Source organism: Apus apus, chromosome 6 (assembly GCF_020740795.1).
Source record: "Apus apus isolate bApuApu2 chromosome 6, bApuApu2.pri.cur, whole genome shotgun sequence".
In the NCBI taxonomy this organism is placed as follows: domain Eukaryota; kingdom Metazoa; phylum Chordata; class Aves; order Apodiformes; family Apodidae; genus Apus; species Apus apus.
Window position 1 is genome coordinate 17,015,851 of NC_067287.1, and position 24,670 is coordinate 17,040,520.

Here is a 24,670-nt window from a genome sequence, read left to right on the forward strand (position 1 = left end):
AGCCTATCATGCTGTATTGACCTGCACAGAGGCAGGAACATGTGTGCCATGCACGGATCGATGGGAAGATTGAAGATGTGTGTGTGCTTGCCGGACGACTGGGGAAAGCTTTGCCGTTGGCACCGGCAGCACAGTGAAGGTCACGCTGACCTACGGCGCAGTCCCCAGGGGGAGGCGAAGCCTCTTGTCGAGCTCATGGGCGGCTGTCTCATCGCTTGTCCTCGGGGGACCCTGGCTTCCCAGCCAGGCACGCACCTACCCAGCAGAGCCACGTCTCCCGGAGCGGGGAGGGAGGGTCGGGGCATACCCGGTGCTGTGCTTGTTCTGGGGGCAGGGAGCTGGTGTTTCCCCCACCGCTGAGCCACTAGGCAGGGTTGCAGGGGGTTGCTTGACTTGGGGGTGAGGGGTCTGGCTCAGCCTTTCTAAAAGAACTAACTTGCCATCACCAGCTGAGGAAACTGAGGTAGGAAGCTGAGGGAAATGACGATTTGCTGGCAGAAGGTGCCGTGCATGGGGATCAGCCAGTTCCAGGTGCCGTGTGTCTCTGTGGTTGGTGCCTCAGGGTGCACCTATAACCTCATCGCAGCTCTGACCCTGCTGAGCGATGCAGGCAGAACCCCACTGCTGCGGGCAGGATGGGGCAGGAGGACATCCTGCTCCCCCTGCTGCGTGCCGGACGGTGCTGCCACGGGAGCAGGGTCCTGCCTGGGGCCGTGCACAGGGGCAGACCCAAGTCTGCTGCAGAGGGAGCAGAGCCAACCCTGAGGAGGGGCAGGGGCTCAGCAAAGGTGGGAGAGAGTGACCCTGGCTCAGCCTGTCTAGCAGAGCCGGTCACTGCCTGCGATCCCCCCCGCTTCTCGCAGACGGGCCGTGGGGCGGTGCGGAGCCCAGTGTGCGGCACAGAGCGGTGTGGGGGTCAGAAATGACTCTGGGGGAGCCCAGCTCGGGCGCACAGCGGGGGCTGTGGGGAAAGGCGCGGCGGGCACGGGGGTTGGGTGGCGGTGCTGCTGCCCCCTCGGCTCCGGGACACCGGGGAGCACGGGGAGGGGGGACGCGGGTAGGTGCACCCCCGGAGCCCCGTCTTCAGCCCCGCTTCGGTGGCCTGCTCGGAGCCGGGGAGCGGGACCGACGGATCTAGGCGCCCGCTGACTCGGGGCGCGGCGGGCCGTGGCAGGGAGGCAGTTAACGGCCAGGGAGCCGCCGAGGCAGGAGGAGTCCGCAAGCGGGCGAGCAGGAGGGGGCCGCCGGGCGAGCTGCCCGCAGGCTGCCCGCCCCCGCCGAGCCGCGCCGCGCCGAGCCGCGCTCTGCCCCGGGGCGCACGGGCCGGCGGGGCACGGCGGGGCCGGGCGGCGACCGCGGTGGCTGCGGCGGTGGGGGACAAGCTCCGTGCCCCGCCCGCCTCGGCTCGGCACGACTCGGCACGGCGCGGAGCAGCGCGGTTCAGCAACGCACGGCTCGGCATCGCACGGCGGGGAGCGTAGCAGCGCGGTTCGGTCTCGGCACGGGCTCGACACAGCACGGCTTGGAACGGCTCCGGCAGCTCCCGAGCCATTCAAACAAGTGGCTCCGGCAGCACTTTCGGACCCGGGGCTGGGGAGAGGGCGCAGCCCGGCTCCCTGCCCCGGAGGCGCCGGGCCCTTCACACTGCTTCTTTTCTCTGGCGCTCGCTCTTTATTTGACGATGAAATAATGTTGACATGTCTTGAATTATTAAGTATTCCCTGGATTTTATTAGCACATGATGCTTAAATGCTGCCTGTATCTGCTGGGGTCTTAACCAGAGAGGAGCGAAGGAGAGAGGCAGAGAGACAGAGCGAGGGAGAGGAGAGAGGGGGGTTTTTGACAGCTGTATTTGTGCTGATAAGCGAAGGCACACGGAGACGATCGACTAGTGAGACAAGAGGGAAGCGGCGGCTCGGAGCTGCTGAGAGGGGCTGCGCTTCCCTCTCGAGACGGCTCGGCCCTCCTGGCGCCGTGCTGGGGTTTGGGGGAGACCCGAGCCCCCTCCCAGAGCCTGGCCGGGCTCTCAGCTGGTGCCCGTGCCAGGGGGCAGCTCGCTGGCTGGGCACGCCAGACACGCGGGGCAGATGCCGATTGAAATCGTGTGTAAAATCAAATTTGCCGAGGAGGATGAGAAGCAGAAGGAGAAAGAAGAAGGGGATAAGGAGAGCCTGATCGAGGAGCCCGCCCGGCCCCGCTCCCGGGACCTGGCTGCCTTTGCCAGCGCCAGCACCCTGCATGGCCTGGGACACATATGCCAGTCAGGGCGTCTGGGCGTGCGCCAGACCCTCTGGGCATTTGCTTTTGTGGCCTCGCTCGCCTTCTTTCTTTACCAGGCGGCCAAGTCTGCTCTGCTTTACCTGGAGCACCCCCACGTCATGGCCCTGGACGAGGAGGCCATTCATGAGATGGTCTTCCCCGCCATCACCATCTGCAACATCAACCGCTACCGCCACTCAGCACTTACTGATGCCGACATCTTTCACTTGGCCAACATGACTGGGCTGCCCCCCAAGGACCGGGATGGCCACAAGGCCACAGACCTGCTCTACCCTGACCCCGACATGGCTGACATTGTCAACCGCACCGGCCACCAGCTTGACGACATGCTCAAGAGCTGCAACTTCAGTGGCGAGAACTGCTCCTCTCGTGATTTCACTGTGGTGAGTGCACACCTGGGTCAACTTCCCTGGGGACCTCAGCTGGTACAGGGGCACCCACCTGGCCATGCCTCACTGGAGCAGGGCTCTCTGGCTTGCTCCAGCTGCTGAAGTTTGCATCTCTCTCTGTTTGAGTTTCCCTCTGAGTTTCACATGGAGAGGGAGAGAGGATCCTCCGTGGGAATTCTCAGTGGGGCTCTGCACTACTGGAGCAGGCTGTCGGCAGGTCTGTGCCAGAGGTGCTCACAGGCAGGAGCTGGGGTGGGGGGGAATCAGGGCTCAGTAGTCCCTGGGGTGGGTGTGCAGCAGGCTGGGGGAGAGCTGTGGTGTAGAGCTCACTCCAGCCTGCGCTTGTCCCTGGGTTGAAGTGCTCCACCTCAGGGTGCTTCGGACAGCAAGAATGGCAGGGGAAGAGGGGGGGTGGGCAGAGAGCCCTTTGCATAAAAGGGAACCGTCCTGTGTTTGGGGGGGATGGGCAGTGGGATGTTTGTCAGTCTGGAGGCTGCCAACATTGTACACGCACATGTGTGACACACTGAGCAGCTCTGCTTCGGAGACATGGCTACGACTGGGGGAGTGGGGGGCTGCTGGGGGCTGCCCACTCACTGCCCTGGGCTCCCTGGCAGGGCCTCTTGCCTGTCCAGGCAGCGAGCTCCTGGCTGGGCACCACCAGCGTGCAGCTCTCACTAATATTGAGCCTGGAATCACAAATCCCCGCTGTGGTTTGGGAAAATAAATGTGCTGAATGGGCGGAATACCTGATGGGACCCTTTTCAGACTGTAATGACTCTGGAAATGAGCCGCTTCTCTCCTAGGGCTGCCAGGGGCTACTGCTCGGCTGGCTTGCTCCGCTCCCGGGAGCAGTGCTGCCAGCCAGAGCATGCTGCATGCCGGGGGGGAGGAGATGCAGTGCCATGGGCTGTGTAGGATGCTGAGGGGGGAGAGGAGGCACCGTGGGGCTGGAAATGGCTGATGCAGCGTGTCCTGCTTCACTTCGTGCCCATCAGTACGATGCCCGCTCGCTGCTCAGGAGGATGCTTGTCCCCAGAAAAGAGCTGTTTTTGGAAGGGCTGCGCTGTGCGGGGGGGTGGCATGGGGCACTGTAGTGGAGTGGGAAGGAGCAGGGGATGGGGCCTGGGGGAACAGCCCCACTCCTCCCTGGGATTTTGCTGGGATCTGCACCTGCTCTACACCAACCGCCTGAGTTTGCTGGGAAGAAGTGCAGTTCAGCAGGGCTGGAAGCAGGGAGCTCCAGGGCTGGACAGTCCTGCACGTGTCTCGGCCATGCTGGCTCTAGCCCTTGGGGTCTTCCTGAGGGATCCTGCACAGCTTCAGTTTGCAGGGGAGGCAATGAGCCCAGACTTGTGCCAGGCAGTGGCACAGCAGGGCATGGCAATGGGATTTGGCGTATGCTGAGCTGAGGCTGGCAGAGCAGAGCTCAGGCAGATGGGGCTGGGTACAAGCTTCCCGGAGTGTGGACATGGTGTGTGATGTGTACCTTGCTGTGTAGCAATGGAAGGTGACCACCAGGACAGTCACCAGGACCCGGCTTCTCAGTGGGTGGCCGTGCAGGACCAGCTGGCCTGCCTGCCTCAGCTGCTTACGGATCTGCTCTGGGGATGTCAAGTGTACTGGCACTGTGTGACGGAGCAGGCTTTGGGCATGAGGATGGCTAGCACTGGCTGACCCCTGGCCCCTGACCTGAGCAAGAGGAGCGCAGTGCTCCTGCAGCCTTCACCCCCTGTCCCCAGTTCAGCCCTCCAGCCCAGCCTCTGTCAGCAAAAAAAGGGGAGTCCATGTCACCTCTCACTTGCCTGGAGCAAGGGGGTGAACCTGGGGCAAGAGGGGCTGCAGGACTTGGGCATGGGGAAGGATGGGGGAGGATGTGACTCCTCTCTGCCATATACCATGTCCCAGAACCTTGCCAGGCAGCAGTGGGACCTGTCGAGGCATGACATCTTTTGCAGCTGGATCCTCCTACTCCGTTCCCCAAGCTCAATCGGTCCCTCGTGCTTCCTCCTGAGAATGACTAAAACACAGCACAAGCTGCCTGGCAGGCAGGGTGAGTCCCAGATGTTATGTGTGGGCTTGGGCACCACTGTGCCTCCCAGCTGTGGCACCTGGTCTGCCCTGCACCCAGATATCATGTGGCATTGAGCTCCAGGCTTCACTGGTCCCAGTCGTAGGTCCCCATGTGTGCCTTTTTGTTCAGAAAGATCTTATGCCCCCGCTGCAGTGGGAGGATACGTGAGTCACAGCATGTCCCAGCAGTGATGGAGGGCTCCCAAATTGCAGCACATCTCAGTGGGACAAATGCCGTGGGGTCCCATGGTGAGTAGCCCCTGGAGCAGAGGTCATGTCCCTAAGGATAGCAGGGAAGGGAAGGAGCTTTTCCTGTAGCCGTGCTTGCAGGAGCACTGGAGTCCTTCCTTCCCTCTTGGCACAAGGTGAACTTTATCCAGAGGCTGGAAGTTTTACAGCAAGAGGATGGCCAAGCCATGGGGCTGCTGCCAGCCATCTGTCTGCTTGGGAGTAAGAGTAGCACCGAGGCTGGAGCATGTCCCCTCATGCTGCCACTTGCAGCCTGTGCTCACACAATAAATAACTCATGCGGATCCTTTAAGTAAGAGCTGTGAGTGGTAAATGATCTTCCCCTATTTAACGTCACAAATCCACATTCTTTATGGGATAGAAAATTAAGAAACTATGGGGGAAAAAAAATGCTCAGCGTAAGCATCTTCCATGTAATAAAGCCTGGCTGGGCTGCAAATCTCCCCAGGCAGCAGGGACAGCCCTGAGCCACAGCAAGGCTCCCCTGCAGCCCCACTGACAAATGTGGCCCCTGCGTCAGCTGCCACAGGCCGGTGCTGGAGCCCCCACAAAGCCTCTTCTGACCCCCACGAGCTGTGCCATGCTCCTCAGCCCTCCTGATCCCTGCCCTGCCCGGGGGCTGCCCCTGCCCATTGCCTGATGCCTTTAGGTACCCTGCCTGGTGCTGTGGGGAGGGTGGTGGTGCGGAGCTCTGCTAGCAGGGCAAGCACGGCTCTGGGGCCGAGGGTGAGAAGTGCGCAGCGCCAGCACGGGAAATCAATAGGGCTCTTTACGTGCCATTAAACGAGGAGGTTGGGAAGCATCCCCACAGGGCTGGGGCTCAGCTGTGGCAGGTGGCTCGCGCTGCGCTCACCCCCGTGCCTGGCACCCTCAGTACAGCCACAGCCCGAGGCCACCGCTGGCCACGCCTGGCCGCACTGTGGGAAAGGAGAACCCTCCCGGCCGTGCTCTGGGGACACGGAGGATAGGCAGGGGTCTGGGGGCCGTGGGAGGAGGTGCGTGGAGGGGGTCCCCCCAGCCGGCAGCAGCATCCTGCCGGCTCGCTGGCAGCGGCTGCAGCAGGAGGCTCCGCTCATGACTGGGCGAGAGCCCGGTGCCTTTCTCTAAACCGCGTCCCCTGTCAAAAGCCTTTTGTTTCTGATGTGTGGCTGCCGAAGCTAGTCCTGCCAGGGCTGGAGGTTGGGGGGGAGTGGGGAGGCTGCTGAGAGCTGGCAGAGCTTCTCAGAGTTGGCATCAGCCCTGGCTTTCCAGGCAGGGTCTTCTCCCTGCCCAGGACACGGGTGCTGTGGGGGGGTCTCCCTCGAAGCCCATGCAGACCACAGAGAGGGAAGGCCTTGTGCCGAGGCAGGGAGAGCATCCTCAGTGGCACCCCAAGTGCAACCCAAAAGATCCTGGCTGGGGAGTGGGGAGAGTGCAGCAGGCTGTCTTTCACACAAACTGCACTGCCCCCGACACAGGAACTCTCTCTGACCTTTCTGCCAGAACCGTACTTAATAAATGTCACATTTTCAGCCTATTTTTACACTGGGTAAAAGAGCTAGACTCGCTGCTCCTCACCTGCCCTGCCCTGCTTGGTGCCTGCTCAGGTCTCAGCATTCCACCCCATGTCCCCTCTCCCTCTGTGCAAGGCTGAGTGTGCCCTGGGCCATGGGGGAACTGCTGGGAGCCCCTCAGCTGCTCTCTGGGCTCCTGGCACTGCAGCACCTGCCCTGGCTGGAGCACAGAGTGGCTCTGGGGACAGACAGGACCATATGGATCCCAGCACAGTGTTGTCCCCACTGGAGGGTGGCGTGTCTGCAGTTGTGGTGGCTATCCTGCCATGCATGGCAGGGACTGGCTGGGCTGGGGCTGATGGTGTTGGTGCCCAGGAGAGCCTTGAACATCCCTTGACAATCCCATTAACTGCTTGGCTGAGCCCAGCCATGCCCATCTGGGTCACCACACTCTGCTCACCAGATCCACGTCCTGCAGCCCCAGCCCAGTGCCTGAGCCACCTCCCTTGGGGCTCGCAGGCCATCTAAGAACCCCCCCCACCCTCACAGCCTGGCCACCGTGCTTGTGCATCCCCAGGTCTATGTCCCAGGTGGTGCAGATATGCCACAGTTTGGTTGTGCTCCTGTCTGGAGCAGCGGCAGTGGCAGCTCTGGCACTGTTACACATGAGCTGGCCAGGCATGGCTTGAGGCGCTGCTGGTGCCAGAAAACGGGGGACTTTAATGCAATTCGTTGCCATTTAATTTTACACAATTCCTGCTGCTTAATCCACTGAGAAATGCTAATTTATACAATTCACGTCTAAAAATAAATGTCAGTCCAGCAGCTCCCAGCAGTGGGTAGCTGCTCCCACCAGCCCCTGCTGGAGACTTGTGTGGGGACCCCAGCCTGAAGCCCACCCTGCTCCCAGCTCACAGGCTGCTGCTCCTTGTCCCAGAGTGCCTGGGCTGCAGCAACATAGGAGTGATGAGGATTTGGGGTACCAAGGTGGGACAGTGATAGATTGGCTGCACCTCGGGATGTCACTGCAAGGTCCCTCATCATGGTGCATCTTAGAGCACTGTGGCAAGGGGGCTGGGGAGGTGTGAGGGCTGTGAGGCTCCTTAAGTGTCTTTGGGACCCCTGCTCCCCATAGCTTCCCCCAAGAAAGATGGGCTCAACACCACATGCGGCTGCATCCTGGACAGTGGCTAGGGAGGCACAGGGCAAGGGGGCTTCTGGTGTGAAGGGCTGGTGTGGGGACATTGGGGCTACACATGAGGGGTCTGGCCATGGGCTGGGGCAGCCTTCGCCTGGCTGGCAGGTATTAATTGGTTGTAATGCCCCATCAATTAATGTGGAAGGGGAGGGAAGCACACACCCTGCCTCCCTGGGGAATGGGGATGCACCATTAGGTCCTTAAGGAGCCTGTGGGGGACAGGGAGGGGGTCGGATGTTGTGGGGAAGGGGACATGTGGCTGGGGTGAGCCTGTGCTCAGCTCCTCAGATCCTCTGGCTCTTGCCTCTGAGCATTTCCATACCCTGCTGCCCTCCTCCCCAACCCTGCTGGCCCTTGCATCTTGGCCCAATAGCCTCCCATCTCCCACCCCTTTGCTGGGCAAGCCCCCATGCCACCCCCATCTGAGTGGGGTAGCACCGGCAACAGCAGCAGCACTGAAGAAAGGGTGCTGGAGCAGAGGGGTGAGCAGTGAGGGCTGTGGCTGTGGGTGCTGGCTCCCTGAGGATGGGGGCTGAGGTCGGGGAGCAGGGGGCTGTGGAGGCGACACAGCAGGGGAGCGGAGATGCTGAAGGAGCCAGCGGCTTTCCCACCGTCTCCCTGATTGAGATCGGATCACTGTGAGCATAAAAAAGCTCTCTTCATAATTATATTTAATGAATTGACTTTAAAAGCTCTTACGCTCTTATCTGGGTAATTTAATATCACACACTTAATAAGCCTGTCTCCGATACGGGGGGAGCCAGCGGCCAGGACGCCCGCGCCTGGTGTAGCTCCCCAGGGATGTGGGACGTGCCATGAGGCGGGTCCCACATGCTTAGCTGGGCGGATCAGGGGCAATGCCACCCAATGCCATCCCCTGGGGCCTGGGCACCTGTGAGGGTCTATGGGGCAGTGCCTCCCCTCCCTCTACCCCCCGTGCTGCTACTGCAGAATGGAGTGAGCAACTTGGGCAGCTGTAGGAGAGATGAGGCTGGGGCAACCTTTGGGCTTGGCTCTGAGGGCAGGCGCTTGCTGGTGCATGGGGCTGCAGGGCTGTGGGACTGTAGGATGACAGGGACACAGCGCTGTGGGGCTGATGGATTGCAGAGTGACTGACTGGGGGGTGGGAGGAGGGGTTCATAGGGTGCATTGTGGCTGTCTGTGCACAGGAGCTCTGAAGGTGCAGGTACCCTGTGCTGACAGTGTGGCTGGATGCCATGTGGCACTGTGGCTGGCAGGGCATTGCTGTGACCTTGGTGCCAGTGTCACCCATGGCAGGGGTCCCATGACCGGGTGGCACTGGGGGCAGCCACAGGGCAGGGCGCACCACCAGTCCCAGTGCAATGATGCTGTTGGCTCCCTGTGTCCCTCTGTCTCTGGCCATAGGCCCACCTGGGGTAGGCAGCTGTGGTTTCACATGGGTAAACAAAGGCTTGTCACCACAGTACCCGCAGCTCTGATCCCCCAGTTCCTGCATTGCCAGCCACGGTGTGGGCTGCCTCCCAAGCCCCCTTGTGACCCATCTGTGTGTGCAGGAGGGTGCCTGCAGTGAGCCAGAGGGGTAAGCTTTGCCATATGGAACCAGGGGCCCCAGGGACTGTGGGAACCTGCATGCAGGCTGAGGATGGAACCTGTGCCCCATGGCTGTGGGAGCAGCCCACAGCATCGCCTGCACCAGGCACTTGCTGGGCAGTGGGGTGGAAAGCTACTGGCTAGGCTCATGTCTCCTGTGTGTTAGAGCCAGAGCTGCAAGGGGCTGGCCAGTCCCCCAAACCTGGCACTACATCCCCCTAGTCACCCCCTTCCCTCAGGTCCCTGATTCTCAAGCAATGGAGGATGTAGCGACACCTCCCTGCATCCCTGCTTGTGCTGCTCCAGGATCTGCAGCAGGGCTAGAAAGGGTGACAGGGGAAGGATGTGTGGCACTGGCCCATGGCTGGCTGTCCCCGGGCGCCAGGATGCTGGGCAGTGCTGGCTGCCATGCCAGCACTTGATGCCAAGGCCAAGAAGGCCAAAGGAAGACACATGCCGAGGCGGCAGGGCAGGGAGATGAGGACACAGCTGCCACCTGGTCCTGTGGCAGCTGGGGATAGCCCCAGGCGGAGGGGGACCCCAGGCTCCCTGCCAGCAGCGCCAGGCACGGGGCAGCCATGCTGGGTCTCCCTCCACAGGGGAGCGGCTGGAGCAGGAGGTTTACGGAGCTGCACTAAGTGACGCAAATGGTTTGAAGCCCATAAAGAGAGACGGTTTTATGTAAGACGACTATATAAAGCTCTGCTGTTCTGCCATTGATGAGATATAGGCCTTTATTTATAGAAGGCAATGTTTGCGGTGCAAGTGCTGAAAGGCAGCCAGGGACCCGCAGATAGGGCGTCGAGTCATTTCACATGCAGCTGCCGTCGACACTGTTCACACATTAAAGAAAAAAATTAACAAGTTTGCAGCCAGTCAGGTGGAAAAAACAATAATTGTCAAAAATCGTATTCCCCCCTTTTTCCAATAACAAATAGCTGGAACGCTGCTGTGGAGGCTTGGGCTTGCTGTGGGAAGGGATGGGCTAAGGCTCCAGTCAGACTGGGGAATGGAGCAGGTTGGGGGAGGCAGACAGGGTTGGGAGAAGAGCCCAAGCAAGGGTTGCAGGGGCTTCTGCCAGCATCCAGGCAGCTGGCAGGGGATGGACATGGCTGCCTGGACATTTATATGTCTAGGACTGGATTAACAGGGCCTGCACGCAGTGACAACAATGGTGCCGAAAGAGCAGCAGGGCCAGGTGTGTGGTGGGGGCTGGGGTGGGGGGCAGACACCAGGAACATATGGCTGAAGGTTCTCACTGCACAGGGAGCTTTGGACCAAGCCCCACTGAGTTTTCCTGCCTGGGCTGGCATTGCTTTTCCCCACCTGCACAGACAGAGATGCACTCAAGTTATTTCTTTGCCAGATGTGGCTGAGTTTTTACTGGAGAGCAAGCAGCAAGTCCCTGTGGTCAGAATGCCCTGCCAAATTTTGTTTCATGCACGAAAGGAGGAAAAACCTCTCATGATTAATCGCGCAGTAGGGGAGAACATGCATCTCTCTAACCTGCTGCTTGCCGGTTGCTGGCTTTTTCTCCCAGGTGCCAACACCTCTGCCACATCCTAACTCTGCAAGGGCTGCTACGGGGAGGAAAGCCAGCCAGAGCTTCCCAGCGGGGGAGCAGAGTCAGGTCTGTGCTTGAGCAGCTTCCCTGCAGCTCCCGGCACGGTTCTGCGGGTGGCTGTCCCCTGCTTACGCTGCAAAACCTTCCCCCGGTGCTCTGAGCCGTGCCCCGGCACTGCCGGCTCCGCCGGCCCACGGCTGCATCGCCGTGCCCGAGGTGAGGACAGACACACCGCTGAGCCAGGGCACATGGCACCGTGTGGCAGGGGGCTGGACCTGCACCCTGCCCTGCTGGGACAGGGGGCTCCTGCATGTGCCTGCCCTGTCCCTGGGGAACATAGCTGCCTGCACAGCCGGTGCTACCCAGCAGCTCCTGCACCGGTGGGGGGGCTCTTGGCGGAGGCACCCCAGCTCATCAAACCCCTCTCCAGGTGTGGATGCAAGCCAGGGCACGCTTTGCACCTGAATGGCTGTTAAGGGCCAGCTAAACTGGGCTGGACTCAACAGGTTTTCTTCTAGCAGGACAAAAGGTGCCCTCCTGATTGCAGCACCAGGAAGGCAAGCTCAAGAGGAGGGATGGGGGAAGGCAGGAAAGCCAGAGGCTGGGAGGACTTGTGGGTGATGTGTCCCAGTAGCACAGGGGCTGGGGACCCTTCTCTGTGCTGGGGAGCAGGGTTGGGCTGGAAAACTGTGCTATCCTCTGCCCACAGTGGCTGGGCAAGCAGGGAGCCAGGGTTGGGAGACTAGCTGGCCCACTGCCAGCCACCAGCCCCTGGGATGTGCAGGGCAGGAGGGGAGAGGAGACACACACCTTGTCAGAGCAGAGCCCCTGATTAATCACTAACTGCCGGCCCCCCAGCCAGCAGCTCGTTAGCAGTTTAATTCCTGGTGCCCAGTGTGTTGGAGGGCCACAGGGCTCTGATTGAACCAGTCAGCTCATCTGGGCAGCTTCAGTCAGGCAACAGCCCCTCAGCCCTGGTCACAGTGGACAACAATTAGTGGCCATGTCCACTGTGTCCCCAGGGTAGGCTGAGCAGCGGGTGCTGCAGGCGCTGTGGGCAGGCACAGATGAGGCACATAGGTGACAGTAGCTGTGGAGGGCAGCCACAGGGCAGGAGACATGCTTGTGTCTCCTCCTGTATTCGGCTGTATCTGCAGGGTCATGGTCCCCACAGGGTCATGGGGCCAGGAGTGGCTGTCAGCAGCGTCAGTGGCTGTGGTGAGGTGCTGTGCTCTGCTGCACAGGGGTATCTCACCAGTCTGTTACCCCCAGGGGACAGTGACACCCTGTACATCCCCATGCTCTGACACCTGTGTCTGCACCCACAGGGAGGCAAATCAAGGGCTGTGACACCCACAGCGGAAGCAGGGCCAACATAGCATTTGTTGCTGCCCTTGGAAAGGGCACAGAGAAGCTCACTTTTCTGGGCAACTCAGGACTGAGGGCACTGTGCAAATCCAGCCAATCCTGTGTGCCATGCTGTGCCAGGCCAGCCCTGATCTCTCAAACCCCTGGCACTGCCTGGCTCAGGGGACAAGGCCAGTACTGAGCAGGGAGATGAACAGTCTGAGGCAGGAACAGCATGAGAGCTGTCAAGCAGCCTGGCGTGCCTGGCTCTGAGGTCTTACTAATCAGAGACTGTCAGCAATTACATGTGCTAATTATGGGCAGAGGTTCACAGAAATTCCTGCCCTGCCAGCATGGTGGTGGTCACATCGGGGCTGTTGCTCCTGTGCAAGCACAGGAGTGGAGAAGCATAGAATCATAGAATGCTAGGGGTTGGAAGGGACCTCTGGAGATCATCAAGTCCAACACCCCTGCCAGAGCAGGACCACCTACGGCAGGTCACACAGAAGTGCATCCAGAAGCGTCTTGAAAGTCTCCAGAGAAGGAGACTCCACAGCCTCTCTGGGCAGCCTGCTCCAGTGCTCTTTAACCCTCTACAGTAGTAAGTTTTTCCTCATGTTGAGGTGGAACTTCCTGTGTTCCAGTTTGCATGCGTTGCCCCTTGTCCTATCACAGGACACCCGCCCTTGACACCCACCCTTCAGATGTTTGTATACATTCATAAGATCCCTTCTCAGACTTCTCTAGATTAAACAGCCCCAGTTCTCAGCCTTTCCTCATAAGACAGGTGTTCCAGTCCCTTATTCATCCCTGTAGCCCACTGCTGGATTCTCTCAAGTAAGTCCCTGTCTCTCTTGAACTGGGAACCCCAGAACTGGACACAATACTCCAGGTGTGGTCTCACTAGGGCAGAGTAGAGGGGGAGGAGAACCTCCCTTGACCTGCTGGACACACTCTTCTAAGTGCACCCCAGGATACCATTGGTTTTCTTGGCCACAAGGGCACATTGCTGCCCCGTGGATAACCTCTTGTCCACCAGGACTCCAAGGTCCTTCTCCACAGAGCTGCTTTCTAGCAGGTCAGCTCCTAATCTCTACTCGTACACAGTGTTATTCTTTCCCACGTGCAGGACTCTACACTTATTCTTGTTGAACCTCATAGGTTCCTCTTTGCCCAGCTCTACAGTCTGTCCAAAACTTGCTGGATGGCTTCACAGCTTTCCAGTGAATCAGCCAATCCTCCCAGTTTCATATCATCAGCAAACTTAGGATACACTCTACCCCTAAGTCATTGATGAAGATGTTGAACAGGACTGAAACCAGCACTGACCCCTGGGAAACTCCACTGGTTACAGGTCTCCAGCTGGACTCTGCACCACTGATCACTACCCCCTGAGCTCTGTTGTTTAGTCAGTTCTCAGTCCATCTCATCATCTACTCTTCTACCCCACACTTCATGAGCTTGCTCACGAGGTTGGGCTGCTCAGCCAGGTCTCTCTGACCAGCCATGACATACCACAGCCAGGCTTCCTGCCTGCACCATCCCATCCCATTCCATCCCCATTCCCAGTTGACCCCTTACTGGACAAGGGTCCAGCATGTGTGGTACCATCCTTGGAGATCCTGCACATGCATCTACAGCAGCTACTCTATCCTAGAGTTTCTGGCTGATCATATCTCAGTGGAGTTGCTCTTCAGAGGGATTTTTTCAGGCTCTGACTCCCCTGTGCTGCTGCTGCTCTGACATCCTGTTTCTTTATCACCTGACATGACCTTAATTAACTCCCTGGGCTGATAACGCTCTGGGCTTCTCCTCCAGCTGTATCTTGGCAAGTGTCCTGCCTCACCTGCTCAGGGATGGCTGCAGAGACTGCACAGGCAGCCTGGAGCAAGGGAGAGAAAGGGGCTGCATAGTCCAGGCAGGGCAGGGTGGTCATAGCTGGGGACACTGGGGTGACATGGCTGGCATGGGGCAGTACCGGAGGGAATGAGCTGGTGCTGCACTGGGGGCTGCAGGGGAGATCCTGATGGACGAAGATGGATGTCCTGGTGCAGAGGTAGGAGTGAGGGCAGGAGAGGGGCTGTGCTGATGGCCTGTGGCAGGGTGGCACAGGCAGCAGTGTCAGTGGCAGCAGCATCCATCCCAGGCAGGCAGAGGTGTTGTGGCAGTGTGGAGGGGTCCTGGCTCTCCTTGCACTGCTTCATGCAGGGCACAGGGGCTGCTCGTGTGGGAGCCAGGGCAGGGGGCTTCGGGGGCTGAGCTCTCAGGGCCCCACCACCCCAGGGGCTGCCAGTCTGCCAGGACACCCCTCTGCTGCCAGCCCAAGTGAATTGAAATGCAGGCACTTATGACTTTTGTAGCTACTTTATCTCCCGCACTTGGCAAATATTGGCAGAGGGGAGAAGATTCAATAGTGAGGTTTGCAGATGGGAATCTCAGCATGTGATCCCACTGGCTCCATGCCATGAGGGCAGCCACTGCTTGCCAGGGCTGAACTTGGCATGGGCACAGCCCAGGGCCAGCGAGGCTGGTCCCAGCACCACCTCCCCATGGACTGGTCCCCAGCAAGGCACTGGTCACGTCTCACCCACCCTCCAGCACAGGCAGCTCAGATCCTGGAGCAGGGTCCCAACCTGGGTCTTCTGTCACTTAAATGCCACCAGATCTGTAGGCAGCCTCAACTGGGAAGATGCCATGAGCTCTGAAAAAAAAAAAAAAAAAAAAAAAAAAAGGGTGCAAAACGCTGTCAGACCATCTCTTCCCAGGTTGCAGTCAGACAACTCTCCTCCCCACAGTCTTAGTCCCCAAAACCTTAGTTCTGCCCATCTCGGGTGCTCAGCTCACATCCCCAGGTGCCCACCACAGGCAGCCGGTGGGATGGGGTCCATTTGTTCCCAGGATATCTGTGGGTAGGGTGCAGTTTGTCCCCTTTCTTAATGCTGCCTGCAGATGTAGTGGGAACTACATTTTCCTGAAGCTCAGCATGCAGTGGAGACCATGGGCATTATGGAAAGGGTGCACAGATACTGCTGCTCACAGCACGTGATGTATAAGCTGCTGCAGGCAGCACACGGTCCTGGGAATGGAGCACTAGCTCAGAGCAGAGGAAAGGGGGGATGATCAGGAGGACAGATTAGATGGGAGCTGCTAGTGCTGCTCCCCAGTGTGTGGGGGGACAAAGGGGACATGAGGAGGGGGAAGGAGTCCCCCAGCTGCAGGGACAGTTGTCCCATCTCAACCCTGCCAGGACATGTCCCTGCACCCATAGCAAGCCGTGGGAGCTGGGAAGGGACTGGGGAGTTCCTGCAGATGCTGAAGACCAGCATCAGGGCAATGGGGCCCAAGCATCCAGGAGGGGCAGTTGCCCTGGGAGTCCTGAGAACCCCTGGGTCATTGCCACCTGCATGGTGAGCAGAGGAAGGGGTTACGGGGATAGGGACCATGATGTTACACCTCGTCCCTTGCTGGGAAGCCCCACAGAGGGAGCCCCTCCCAGCACGAGGGTGCAGGGGCTCTGTCAATCAGCCCCTCCGCCCAGCAGCGTGCAGGCTGGGGAAAGCCAACCCCTATCATGTTTGTTCCATTGATTTAGCGCCGCGGAGAGGGTTTAATCAGCCTTTAGCCTGCACGCTCCGGCGTTAAGAACAAATCCATTAGCCACAAGATAACCACAAAGGGTTGCGCTGAGGCTGGATGAGGTCCCAGCGCCTTCAAGATGCAAATTGGCAATCAAAGATCAAAGCCGTGCAGCTCCCTAATCTCCACTAAAAGGGCTCAGCTATTAACGAGCCCTTTCCCGCTGGGCTGTGATCACCCACTTCACTCAGGCTCCTGATGTGCTGGCCAGTTTCACCATCACCCCGACTGGCCCCCCAGCACTCCCAGCACCCCGAGCTGGCCCTGGGGAGGAGGATGCAGCCGGGCTCGATCTGTTCATTTGCATGTTGTTTCCTTAAATTCTGACATGCTGGGGTCGAATTCATGTTGGCGGGCAGAGCGGAGCCCCCAGCACTGTCAAAGGGTCAGCAGCTGGAAGGGAAAAGAAAGGAAAGAGGCGGGAGCTGGGATGGACCAGAGTGGTGGAAGTGCTGTGCAGGGCTTATGCGGTGACTCTGGGGGCAGAGGGGGATGCTGGCAGGTGGCTCCTCACACTGCTCAGGGATTTAGCCTGGTTCAGCCCCTGCCTGGCTGCACCAGGTGGCTCAGGGCAATCCCTGCTGGCCCCAGGGAAATCAGCGCTGGGGACCACGGTGGAAGGGGGGAAGGGGCACAGGCAGCAGGGTGTGGGTGAGTGACTGGGGCAGAGCAGGGTGCCTTGGAGCTAAATTCCCCTTTTTGAAATATTCCCACCCCATGTCACACTGGGTCATGGGGTTCACAAGCCCCTGCCTCCAATAGCCACCCTGCTGGCCTCCCATGTGGTGCCAGGGTCAGGCTGCAGGTTGGGGGGCTTCTCCCCACTCTCTGCCCAGACTGTCCTGCCTGCAGTAGCTCCACACAAGGCTGCGTCTGCAGCCCCACGAGTCCCAGCTGCCCTGCACCGTGCAGGAGAGCTGCGAAGCCGCCGAGCTGTGACAGGAGCTGTGCTGCCAGCACCATCAGCAAATCTCTGGCAGCACAGATGTGTGCTCTGCTCAGACTGGTCAGCTTGGGGACAAACATTCCCCTGCATCCTACTGCTGTGGGGAAAGGCTGGGTGAGGCACCCTGGGATGGGTGGACAGGGGACCCATCAGACCTGACAGTGGGGAGCAGAGGGTCATGCCCAGCTCTCCTCCATCTGGGGACATGCTTTGCTGGCAGCCACTCAGTGAGGTGCTGCTTATGGTCTCATGGCACCCCTAGGCAGGTGGCATAGCCTTGCAAAAGGAGGAGACAGTGAAGCTCTGGCAGCACCTCAGCCACGGTGACAATAAATCTTATCAGTGTAAATCCATCTGTAGGCAGCAGGATAACCCCTTTGACAACCCAGCTAGTGTGGAGGCTTCATCTGCACCGTGTCAGTTGCTGCAGATTCACAGATAAATGCCATGGCTGGAGGGACCGTGCCTGTGCCAGCACCTGCCAGCTCCCTGGTGATAGCCCGCCCTCCTGCACACCCCTGCCCTGCAGCTACAGGAGCTGCTAGGGCCAGGCTGGGGGTTACCCGGTGACATTGTTCATGGTGTGCCTGGTGATGTGAGCAGAGAGCAGAGCTGCTCTGGCATTCAGCAGGGAAGTTCCTGGATAGGTGAGGATGGGGGCAGGGGGACATGCAGGATGAGGTGGTGTTGCCCTGCCTGCTGTCTTGGCCCTGCTGTGTCCTACACACACTGTCTCATGGAGCCCTACGTCCTCCACCCACACATGCAGGCTTGGGCATTGTGGAGGTTGGACCACCAGAGTACATGCAAGGGGGCAAAGACCAGGAAATGTGTGGATGTTCGTGTGTGACACTCACTGGCAGTGTGTCCCCGAGGCTGTGTGACAGTGCCAGGTGTGAGCAGTGCCATGTGTGACACAGCAGGCTCCGTGGGTGCAGAGTGTGTGTGTGTGTGTGTGTGTGTGAGTGTCCCCCACCCCGTGCAGCAGCCCCGATCGGGCTGGGCAGCGGGGGGGCTGCGGGGTGCCAGCGTGCGTCCGTCAGCCCGGCGGGGGCTGGCGAGCGAGGCGGGCTGGCAGCAGCCCCGGGCCAGCGCTCCCCGGCTCAGCTCCCGCATCTCATGGCGAGCCGGCCGCGCAGCCGTGGGAGCCGTAATGAGATGGAGCAGCAGAAGGACGGCGAGATAAGGCTGCCTGCGCTGCCCCAGCAGATTAAACGCTGGGATTAAGCAGGCGGTACCAGCTCTGCTGCCTTTTTATCTCTCTGCTTCTCCCCTCTTATTCTCCCGCAGTCGATAGTGAACGGTCTCCGAGCTGTCAGCAAAGGAAATTGCTTGTTAACCCTTTGGGGACGAGTGGCGCAGCCGTCCCCGCACGGATGCTTTCAAAGAGCAGGGGTCCTCGGGGATGGGGCTGCCTGGAGACATCTGCTTGCGCTGGGGGGTCTGGGGGGTGGGGGTAGAGCAGCGGGGACTGCGGGGCAGGGGGCTGCACCCCCCCCCCCGGAGTCCCCCGACAAAGCAGGGCCTCTGGCACCCAGGATCTGCCGCTGTCCCTTAGCCAAATGCCGCCAGCACCCAACCAGCACCGTGCGGAGGCATTGATGTACCTCCAGGGCAGGGAACGTCCTCCAGCCGCGGGGTCCCTGAGAGGTGACAGCAGGCAGAGGGCTGAGGTTGCCCAAGCTCCACAAAGGAGCCCCAGGGGCCCCACATACCCCACTTTCAGGTAGCCTTGATGTTCTCTGCTTCCTCCAGTCTCCAGGATGGATGGGCTCAGTGCTACATCCCTGAGTGAAACCACAGCTCCTTGGATCCTTCCCTGGACCTGGGGCCAAGCGGCACGGACTGGCTGTGTCTGCACAGCACCATGTGTGGCACTGGGTCTCCTCCAGCAGCCAAGAGGAACCCTCAACCCAAAACCTTAACAATTGTTCTCTGTGTATGTGTGTGCTTTGTTGGGTTTGCAGCAGCGAGGCTGAGCTGCAGCTCATCCCAGTGCTTACCCATAGTGTGCTGAGCTGCGTGCCCAGTGGCAGTGTGCCTGGCGCGGGGGGTGTCTGAGGATGGGAAGCCAGCTGGAGAGTGCTGGAGGGTGCACAGAGTGATGGCAGCATAACAGCTCAGTACAGTCCAAACCCAGGCCAGGGAGGGTGTTAGCAGCTCAGCAATCTTGCTCTGGTACATCTGGGGGTGCAGCTTTAGTGCATCTTTCCTGTGGGGACCTTGAGCACCTCCTGGCTCTGCCCCATAGCCTTTCCCCATCTTCCTCTCAAGGGAATCAGAAGCAGAATCCTTCTGCAACCTCAGCACCCAGCCCACATTCTTAGGGAGAGATCAAGGAAAGTAGGCAGCACACTCAGCATCTCAGAGAGGGTTTGCTGGCTGCTGACAGGCTGAAGTGACCTTCCCAGCTCCTACTCCCCTGTCACTCTGCACCCCTGTCCAGCACTGCAGCACACCTTCTCCCTCCACCAGCAACCCCAGCACTTCATCTTTTGGTGGATGCTTTAAAGCGCTTAGTGCAAGCAAACCATATGAAAGCACAAGCCACTTGGAAATCTGCAGGGAGCACGTTAGCCCTGGGATGCTGCCCCATGGCCACTGTGAGATGGAGAGGGCAGTCAGGCATCTGTGTGGGCTGGAGACCTTGCCAGAGCAGTGTCCAAGCAACCTGCTAGGGAGATGGAGCAGATGCCATGCCAGGCAGCTGGGCTGTGCCAGTGAGCAGAGCCCAAATCGGGATCAGAATCCAGGAGGGATTGGCACGTGCAGGCTGGCAGGCTGAAGGCTGCAAAGGGATGGGATTGCTGTTTATAAATACATCAAGGGAGTATACACAAGGGAGGGAAGGGAGCTATTTCAGTGAAGGGACAATGCTGGCAGGAGAACAAATGGTACAAACTGACCATGAATAAATTTAGGTTGGGAATGGGGAGCTGAATGGGATTCTGGGGCAAATTGCCCTCAGGAGCAGTGGGAGAGGAAACCACAACTTTGTGATGACACTTGCTCTGCTACTGGAGACAGCTGTGTGCTGCCATGTCTGCACAGCAGGGCTGAGAGGTGAGGACCTGGCATCGCCAGCCCCTCACGTCCATGTCACAGCCACCCTGGATCCATGTGGCACTGGTATCGTGGCTCCCTCTGGCTCCTGGCATGGCCAGTTCAGGACTCCTGGGGCAATGTCTCGCAAAAGAGCTCCTTCCCCGACCACATGAGTTTGGATGTGCTGCTCCTGAAAACAGGATAGTGCCAATGTCCCCCTGCTTTACTGATGTCACTGGCAGCATTGGGCAGATGTACTGGGAGAGTATCCTTGCCTGTGTGGTGCATTCCTCTGACATGCATTGCATCCCCATTCTCCTGACCTGCCAGGAGCAGGGAGCCGTGGTCTGGATCCTGCCCACTCCTGGGGGACACTGGGCTGCTTGCTGGCCCTGATGCACCAGCCTGGCAGTGACCTGCTCACCCTGCCTCTCACTGGGGTTTGGGTGCCTTCTGCTGCTCTGCCTGGCTGATGGCACAGCCCACAGCACAGCTGGGCACTTGGTATTCCTGCAGTAAGCCTGCTTGGCAAAAGAGGGGCTCTGCCAACCCTGTGTGTCTGCATCTCCACTATTGTCTCAGGCCTGGCCAAGGGGGCTCAGCTGACACGAGGTGGCCTCTGGCAAAGAGAAAGGCATGTATCTGTGGTAGCAGGAGGGGTCTCAGCCCCTCCAGGATGTCATCGCAGCATCCCCTGGTCCCCTTGCCACCCCATTGTTTCCCCCTCCCAAGGAAACAGATTGGGGCACCACAAAGGATGCTCCAGAGCTTGTCATTTCACAGTATAGGGGAAAAAAAGACCAGACCAGAGCTGGTGTGCCCTACTCAGGGCCAAAAGTATCCTGCTGTGCCCGGTGCTCCATGGAGAAGTCAGCCCCAGCCTCCACAAGCAGGGCTGCATCCAGCAGGAGCCATCCCAGCAGCTCTGCAATGGGCAGGGGGCTGTGCCGAGGGGCTGCCGCTGGGTGGGGGTGGCTGTGCTGCTGCCGGAGCTGGGGTTGAGCCAAACTGGCACCATTGCCCAACCCCTCCTGGGAGTGAGAAAGGGAAATGGTGCAACCGTGCATGAGAAGGGACGTTTGCAGAGGCGAAAACATCCCACTGGCTCAGAAAATTGCTGCAGAATCGGGCTTGAAATGAGTTGAAATTGCTGAATCCAAGCGGATCTCATATCCCGGGCAGTTGCAATGCTGGCGTCAGCGCTGCAGCTTCCCTCCCGGGGCACCAGGCAGGCCTGGCTGAGCAGCGCAGAGAGAACAGGCAGCTGGGGGGGTGCAATGGGGGGCCAGGGGCATGGGGAGGGGCTCCAGCAGAGCTGGGCTCCAGGGTCTGGGTGGTGGCAGCAAGAGGCAGGAGCAGAGCCAGAGACAGCATACAGGGTTGCATCATTGTCCCAGCTCTACCACTGTCTTCCCAGTTTGGCCCCAGCTCCTGTGCTGTGTCTCCTGGCCAGGGGCATCCTTGTGTCTCCAGCTGCCTGCACTCACTCAGGAAGCAGCATTTCCAGTTTTGGAGGCTGCTTTCTTTTATACCACAGCCCTGTCCATGCTAATTTGCTCTCTGGGCTGGAGTATCCAAAGATTACTCTCAAGGTTGCCCCTGTACTTATTTCCCCACCAAGACCAAGTTGGGCAGGACTCCAGCATCCTCCCATCTCTGTCCTCATCCCCATCATGCCCCAGTGATTGTTCTCACGGGTGTGTCTATGCTGGATCCCTCACTCCTGCGTGGTGTGCCCATGCCCAGCATCTGCCTGCCAGCTGCATGCCCCAGAGAGCATGTGTGAGCAGGGACATGGGAACAGGGCTGGGTGACCCCCGCATGCAGGAGCAGGACATGGTGCTGGTACCGTAAAATCCAGCCAAAGAGAACTCTCTAAGGCTCGTGTAAGAGTTTTAGAAAGCAGGCATTCTTTACTGCAGTGCTGGATGCATGAGGAATAGCTTCTGAAGTCATGCATAAACCCTGTTTTACAATGTTAAACTTATATAGACCTTTTAATCACAGTTCTCAGAAGAAAAGCAAAATATTTTAAAACTTCTTGTGATATTTACATTTTCTTTATGTGTGCGCAATAGATTATTAAAACTTCCTGCGTATTTTACTTCCAAACATGAGCATTGCTCAGTGAAGGGGCCAAGTTTTGCAGCTGGGTGTCACGAGCTTTACCAGTAACTCAGTCCCATGAGCTGGGTATACTGAGGCAGACTAAATATCGATACCTGGTGGTGCTCCTGGTGCCACTTCTCTACCACTTCTCATAACAAGTCTGGAGCCCTATCACTTTCTCAGGAACACAGGAACAAAACTTCACAACACATAACTTCAGAGCTAGTAATCTTCCATAAACAATAGTCTATTGTTATGAGATAGATTCACTCCAGCAGGTTTCCAAAAGGCTTTATTTTACTTTAACACTTATATTAAATAATTCTATTAAACACTTCTATTAAAATTAATATGAAAGGGTCTATAGGTATCACTGCAGCTCATTTCCCTCACATGAAAATGTTTGGCTGGAAGCTTAGAGCAGCCTCTTGTCTCCTCAGAGCAATCAGGATTTGTTGCTGCTTGCAATGTTTAACGTCGTCTTCCAGAGGCTAAATACCGTGGGGAGCCGTGTAAGCTGCAGAAATACCTGCATGAGCTGGGGTCAGCTGGAGGCTGGCATAGAAGACTGGCAGCAACAGGGATGGGGGACTGGGAATGTGTGGGGCTAGTTCTTCTGCCCCCAATGCTCATAGGTGTTCTGGCATGAGCTGGTGTGAGGATGCTGGAGGTCAGCACCTTGCTCCCATGGGGTTCCTGCAGCAGGGGGATGCAGGGGATGGTGAGCCCCAGGGAGGTGAAAGGGACTTGAGGGTCCTGGAGCTGTGTGGGGCAGGGAGGAGGATGCCAGGGCCTCTTGTGATCTCTGGCTGGGATCTGCCTGCCAAGAAGGCAAGCAGCTATTTCTGTCAAGGTCAGCATGTCTCCACAGCAGAGATCAGGGAAATGAGGAATCATGTTGAAAAATTACCTCCCTAATGGGGTCTCCCCTGCATGTGAGCATGGCGTGGGGATGCCGGTGTGTGCTGGCTGAGTGGGGAGATCGACATGCAATGCGGGAGCCCTTCCATCCCAGCCCTGAGGCTGTGGCACCCATGGGTTCCTCAGGCACTATCCCTGGCTGCACACATGTGCTCCAGCCCTGCAAGGCACTTTTCTGGATCAGCTGTAAGGAGGAAATAATGTTCCCAGTACAGGCCAGATCTCCTCTGCCCTTCCTTTTGCTCTTCCTCCTCTGCATACACTCACTGTTACCTAATTGGGTTTGTCACACTGGAAAGGCAAAGCCCTCCAGAACTGTGCTGTGCTCTCGCCAGTACAACTTCACAGCTGGCCTCTGCACCCTGGCAGCCACGGGCATCCCTGCCCTTCTCACATACCCCTGCAGCCATGCCTGCCTCCCCGGGGCTTCAGGGGACAGGAGACAAGGCCACTGCCATCACTGGACCTTTTCCTTCAGCCCTGGCCAACGGTGGTCCCTGTCCCCAGGCTGTCTGTCCTAACATGCCCCAGCCTCTGTATTCCATCCTTATCCTTTACCCCACTCCAGGGTGATTGAGATGCTGCCCAGAGATGTCTGAACCAACACAAGATGGAAGTGTTCAGAGAAATGACATTTCCTCCAGTCTGGGAAGCTCATCCTCCATTTAAAGAAAACTAATATAAAAGCTGCCCTGATGTGTACAAGGGGCTGATGTTATCAGGCTGGCAGCCTCTGGCTCTCGGAGGCACAATAAACCTCAGCAAGAAGCCAAGCCAGCTTAAGCGGCCCCACACGGACACACCGGCACGGTGGAGGGGGGCTGAGCCGTGTCCCAGGGATGGTGCAGGGACACACAGGCTGAGGGTGACATCTCAGCACGGGGTGGGGTGACCCACTGGCCTGGTCCCAACGGTGTAGAAAGGAGGCAGCCCGCAGCAGTGCTCCTGCTCACGACGGATTTTTGCCATGGTGGGAATGATGCCAGGACCGATGACAACTCTGGGATGTGGGGTCACGTGGGTGGTGAGGGCTGCAGTGCCTCGGGGGTTCCCTCCCCATGGGGATCGTCCTTTCCTAGGGCCAACGGGTGCCGGGGACAGAGGGTGCACCCTGAGAAGTGCAGAAGTGGGACCCTGCTGCCCTCTGCTGGACCCCGGCACCCCGCTACGCCGGCTCGCCGGATCTCGGCAGCCGCCGGGATCCGGGGTGCAGGGGTAGGGGAGTGCCGGGGTCTGGCAGGGTGGGAGGGAAGTGCTCTACCTCTCCTGGGCGTCAGAGATGCTGCCCGCTTCCTCTGCTCACCTCCCTCCGTGCCCATCCCTTTTCCTGAGGACAAACCCCGTTCCTGACCTGCTTGGCATCCTCCAGCGCCTGTCACCAAGCTGCCGGCTTGGATCCTGGACAGGTCCTTGGGATGGTCACAGAGTCACACCTTGCTCAGGAAGCAAGGCCGACAGCACGGATGGTGCTGGGAGTCACTACTGAGGCGAGCAGGAGCTCCTTTCTTTCTTCTTCATCCTTTCATGGCTGCCCTCCTCCCATGGAGCAGCAGGGATGCTGCCCTTCACGGGAGGCAGGGCTTGTCCCAAGGCTGTGGGCCCCCCCGAGGGTCTGCCCGCACCTTGGCAGGGCTGGTGCTGAAGACGGGTGCCTGGGATCGGTGGCAGCAGGAGATGAGAGGCTGCTGGGGAGCACAGTGCTGAGCTTTGAAGGCACCCTGACAGGCTGTCGGGCCCCGCCAGCCGTGCTGACAGCCTAGTGCACAGACACCACCCCTCCCTCTCTCCCCCAGTGCCACGCTCTGATCACAGCCTCGGAGTCACTTCAAAGCACCCGCCAGGCTCAGG

The 24,670-nt window shown here is 59.0% G+C and overlaps 1 protein-coding gene across 4 annotated transcripts in view; it reads left to right on the plus strand.

The window, feature by feature from the left end:
- Positions 1-1,447: 1,447 nt before the first annotated feature.
- The window catches only part of ASIC4 (acid sensing ion channel subunit family member 4), a 29,958-nt gene continuing 6,735 nt past the window's right edge, over positions 1,448-24,670 (plus strand). For all 4 annotated transcript variants that reach the window (XM_051624137.1, XM_051624138.1, XM_051624140.1 and 1 more), the window contains exon 1: positions 1,448-2,663. In XM_051624137.1, the coding sequence (XP_051480097.1) occupies positions 2,088-2,663 (576 nt within the window). In that variant the 5' untranslated portion in view covers positions 1,448-2,087. The remainder of the gene's footprint in view (positions 2,664-24,670) is intronic.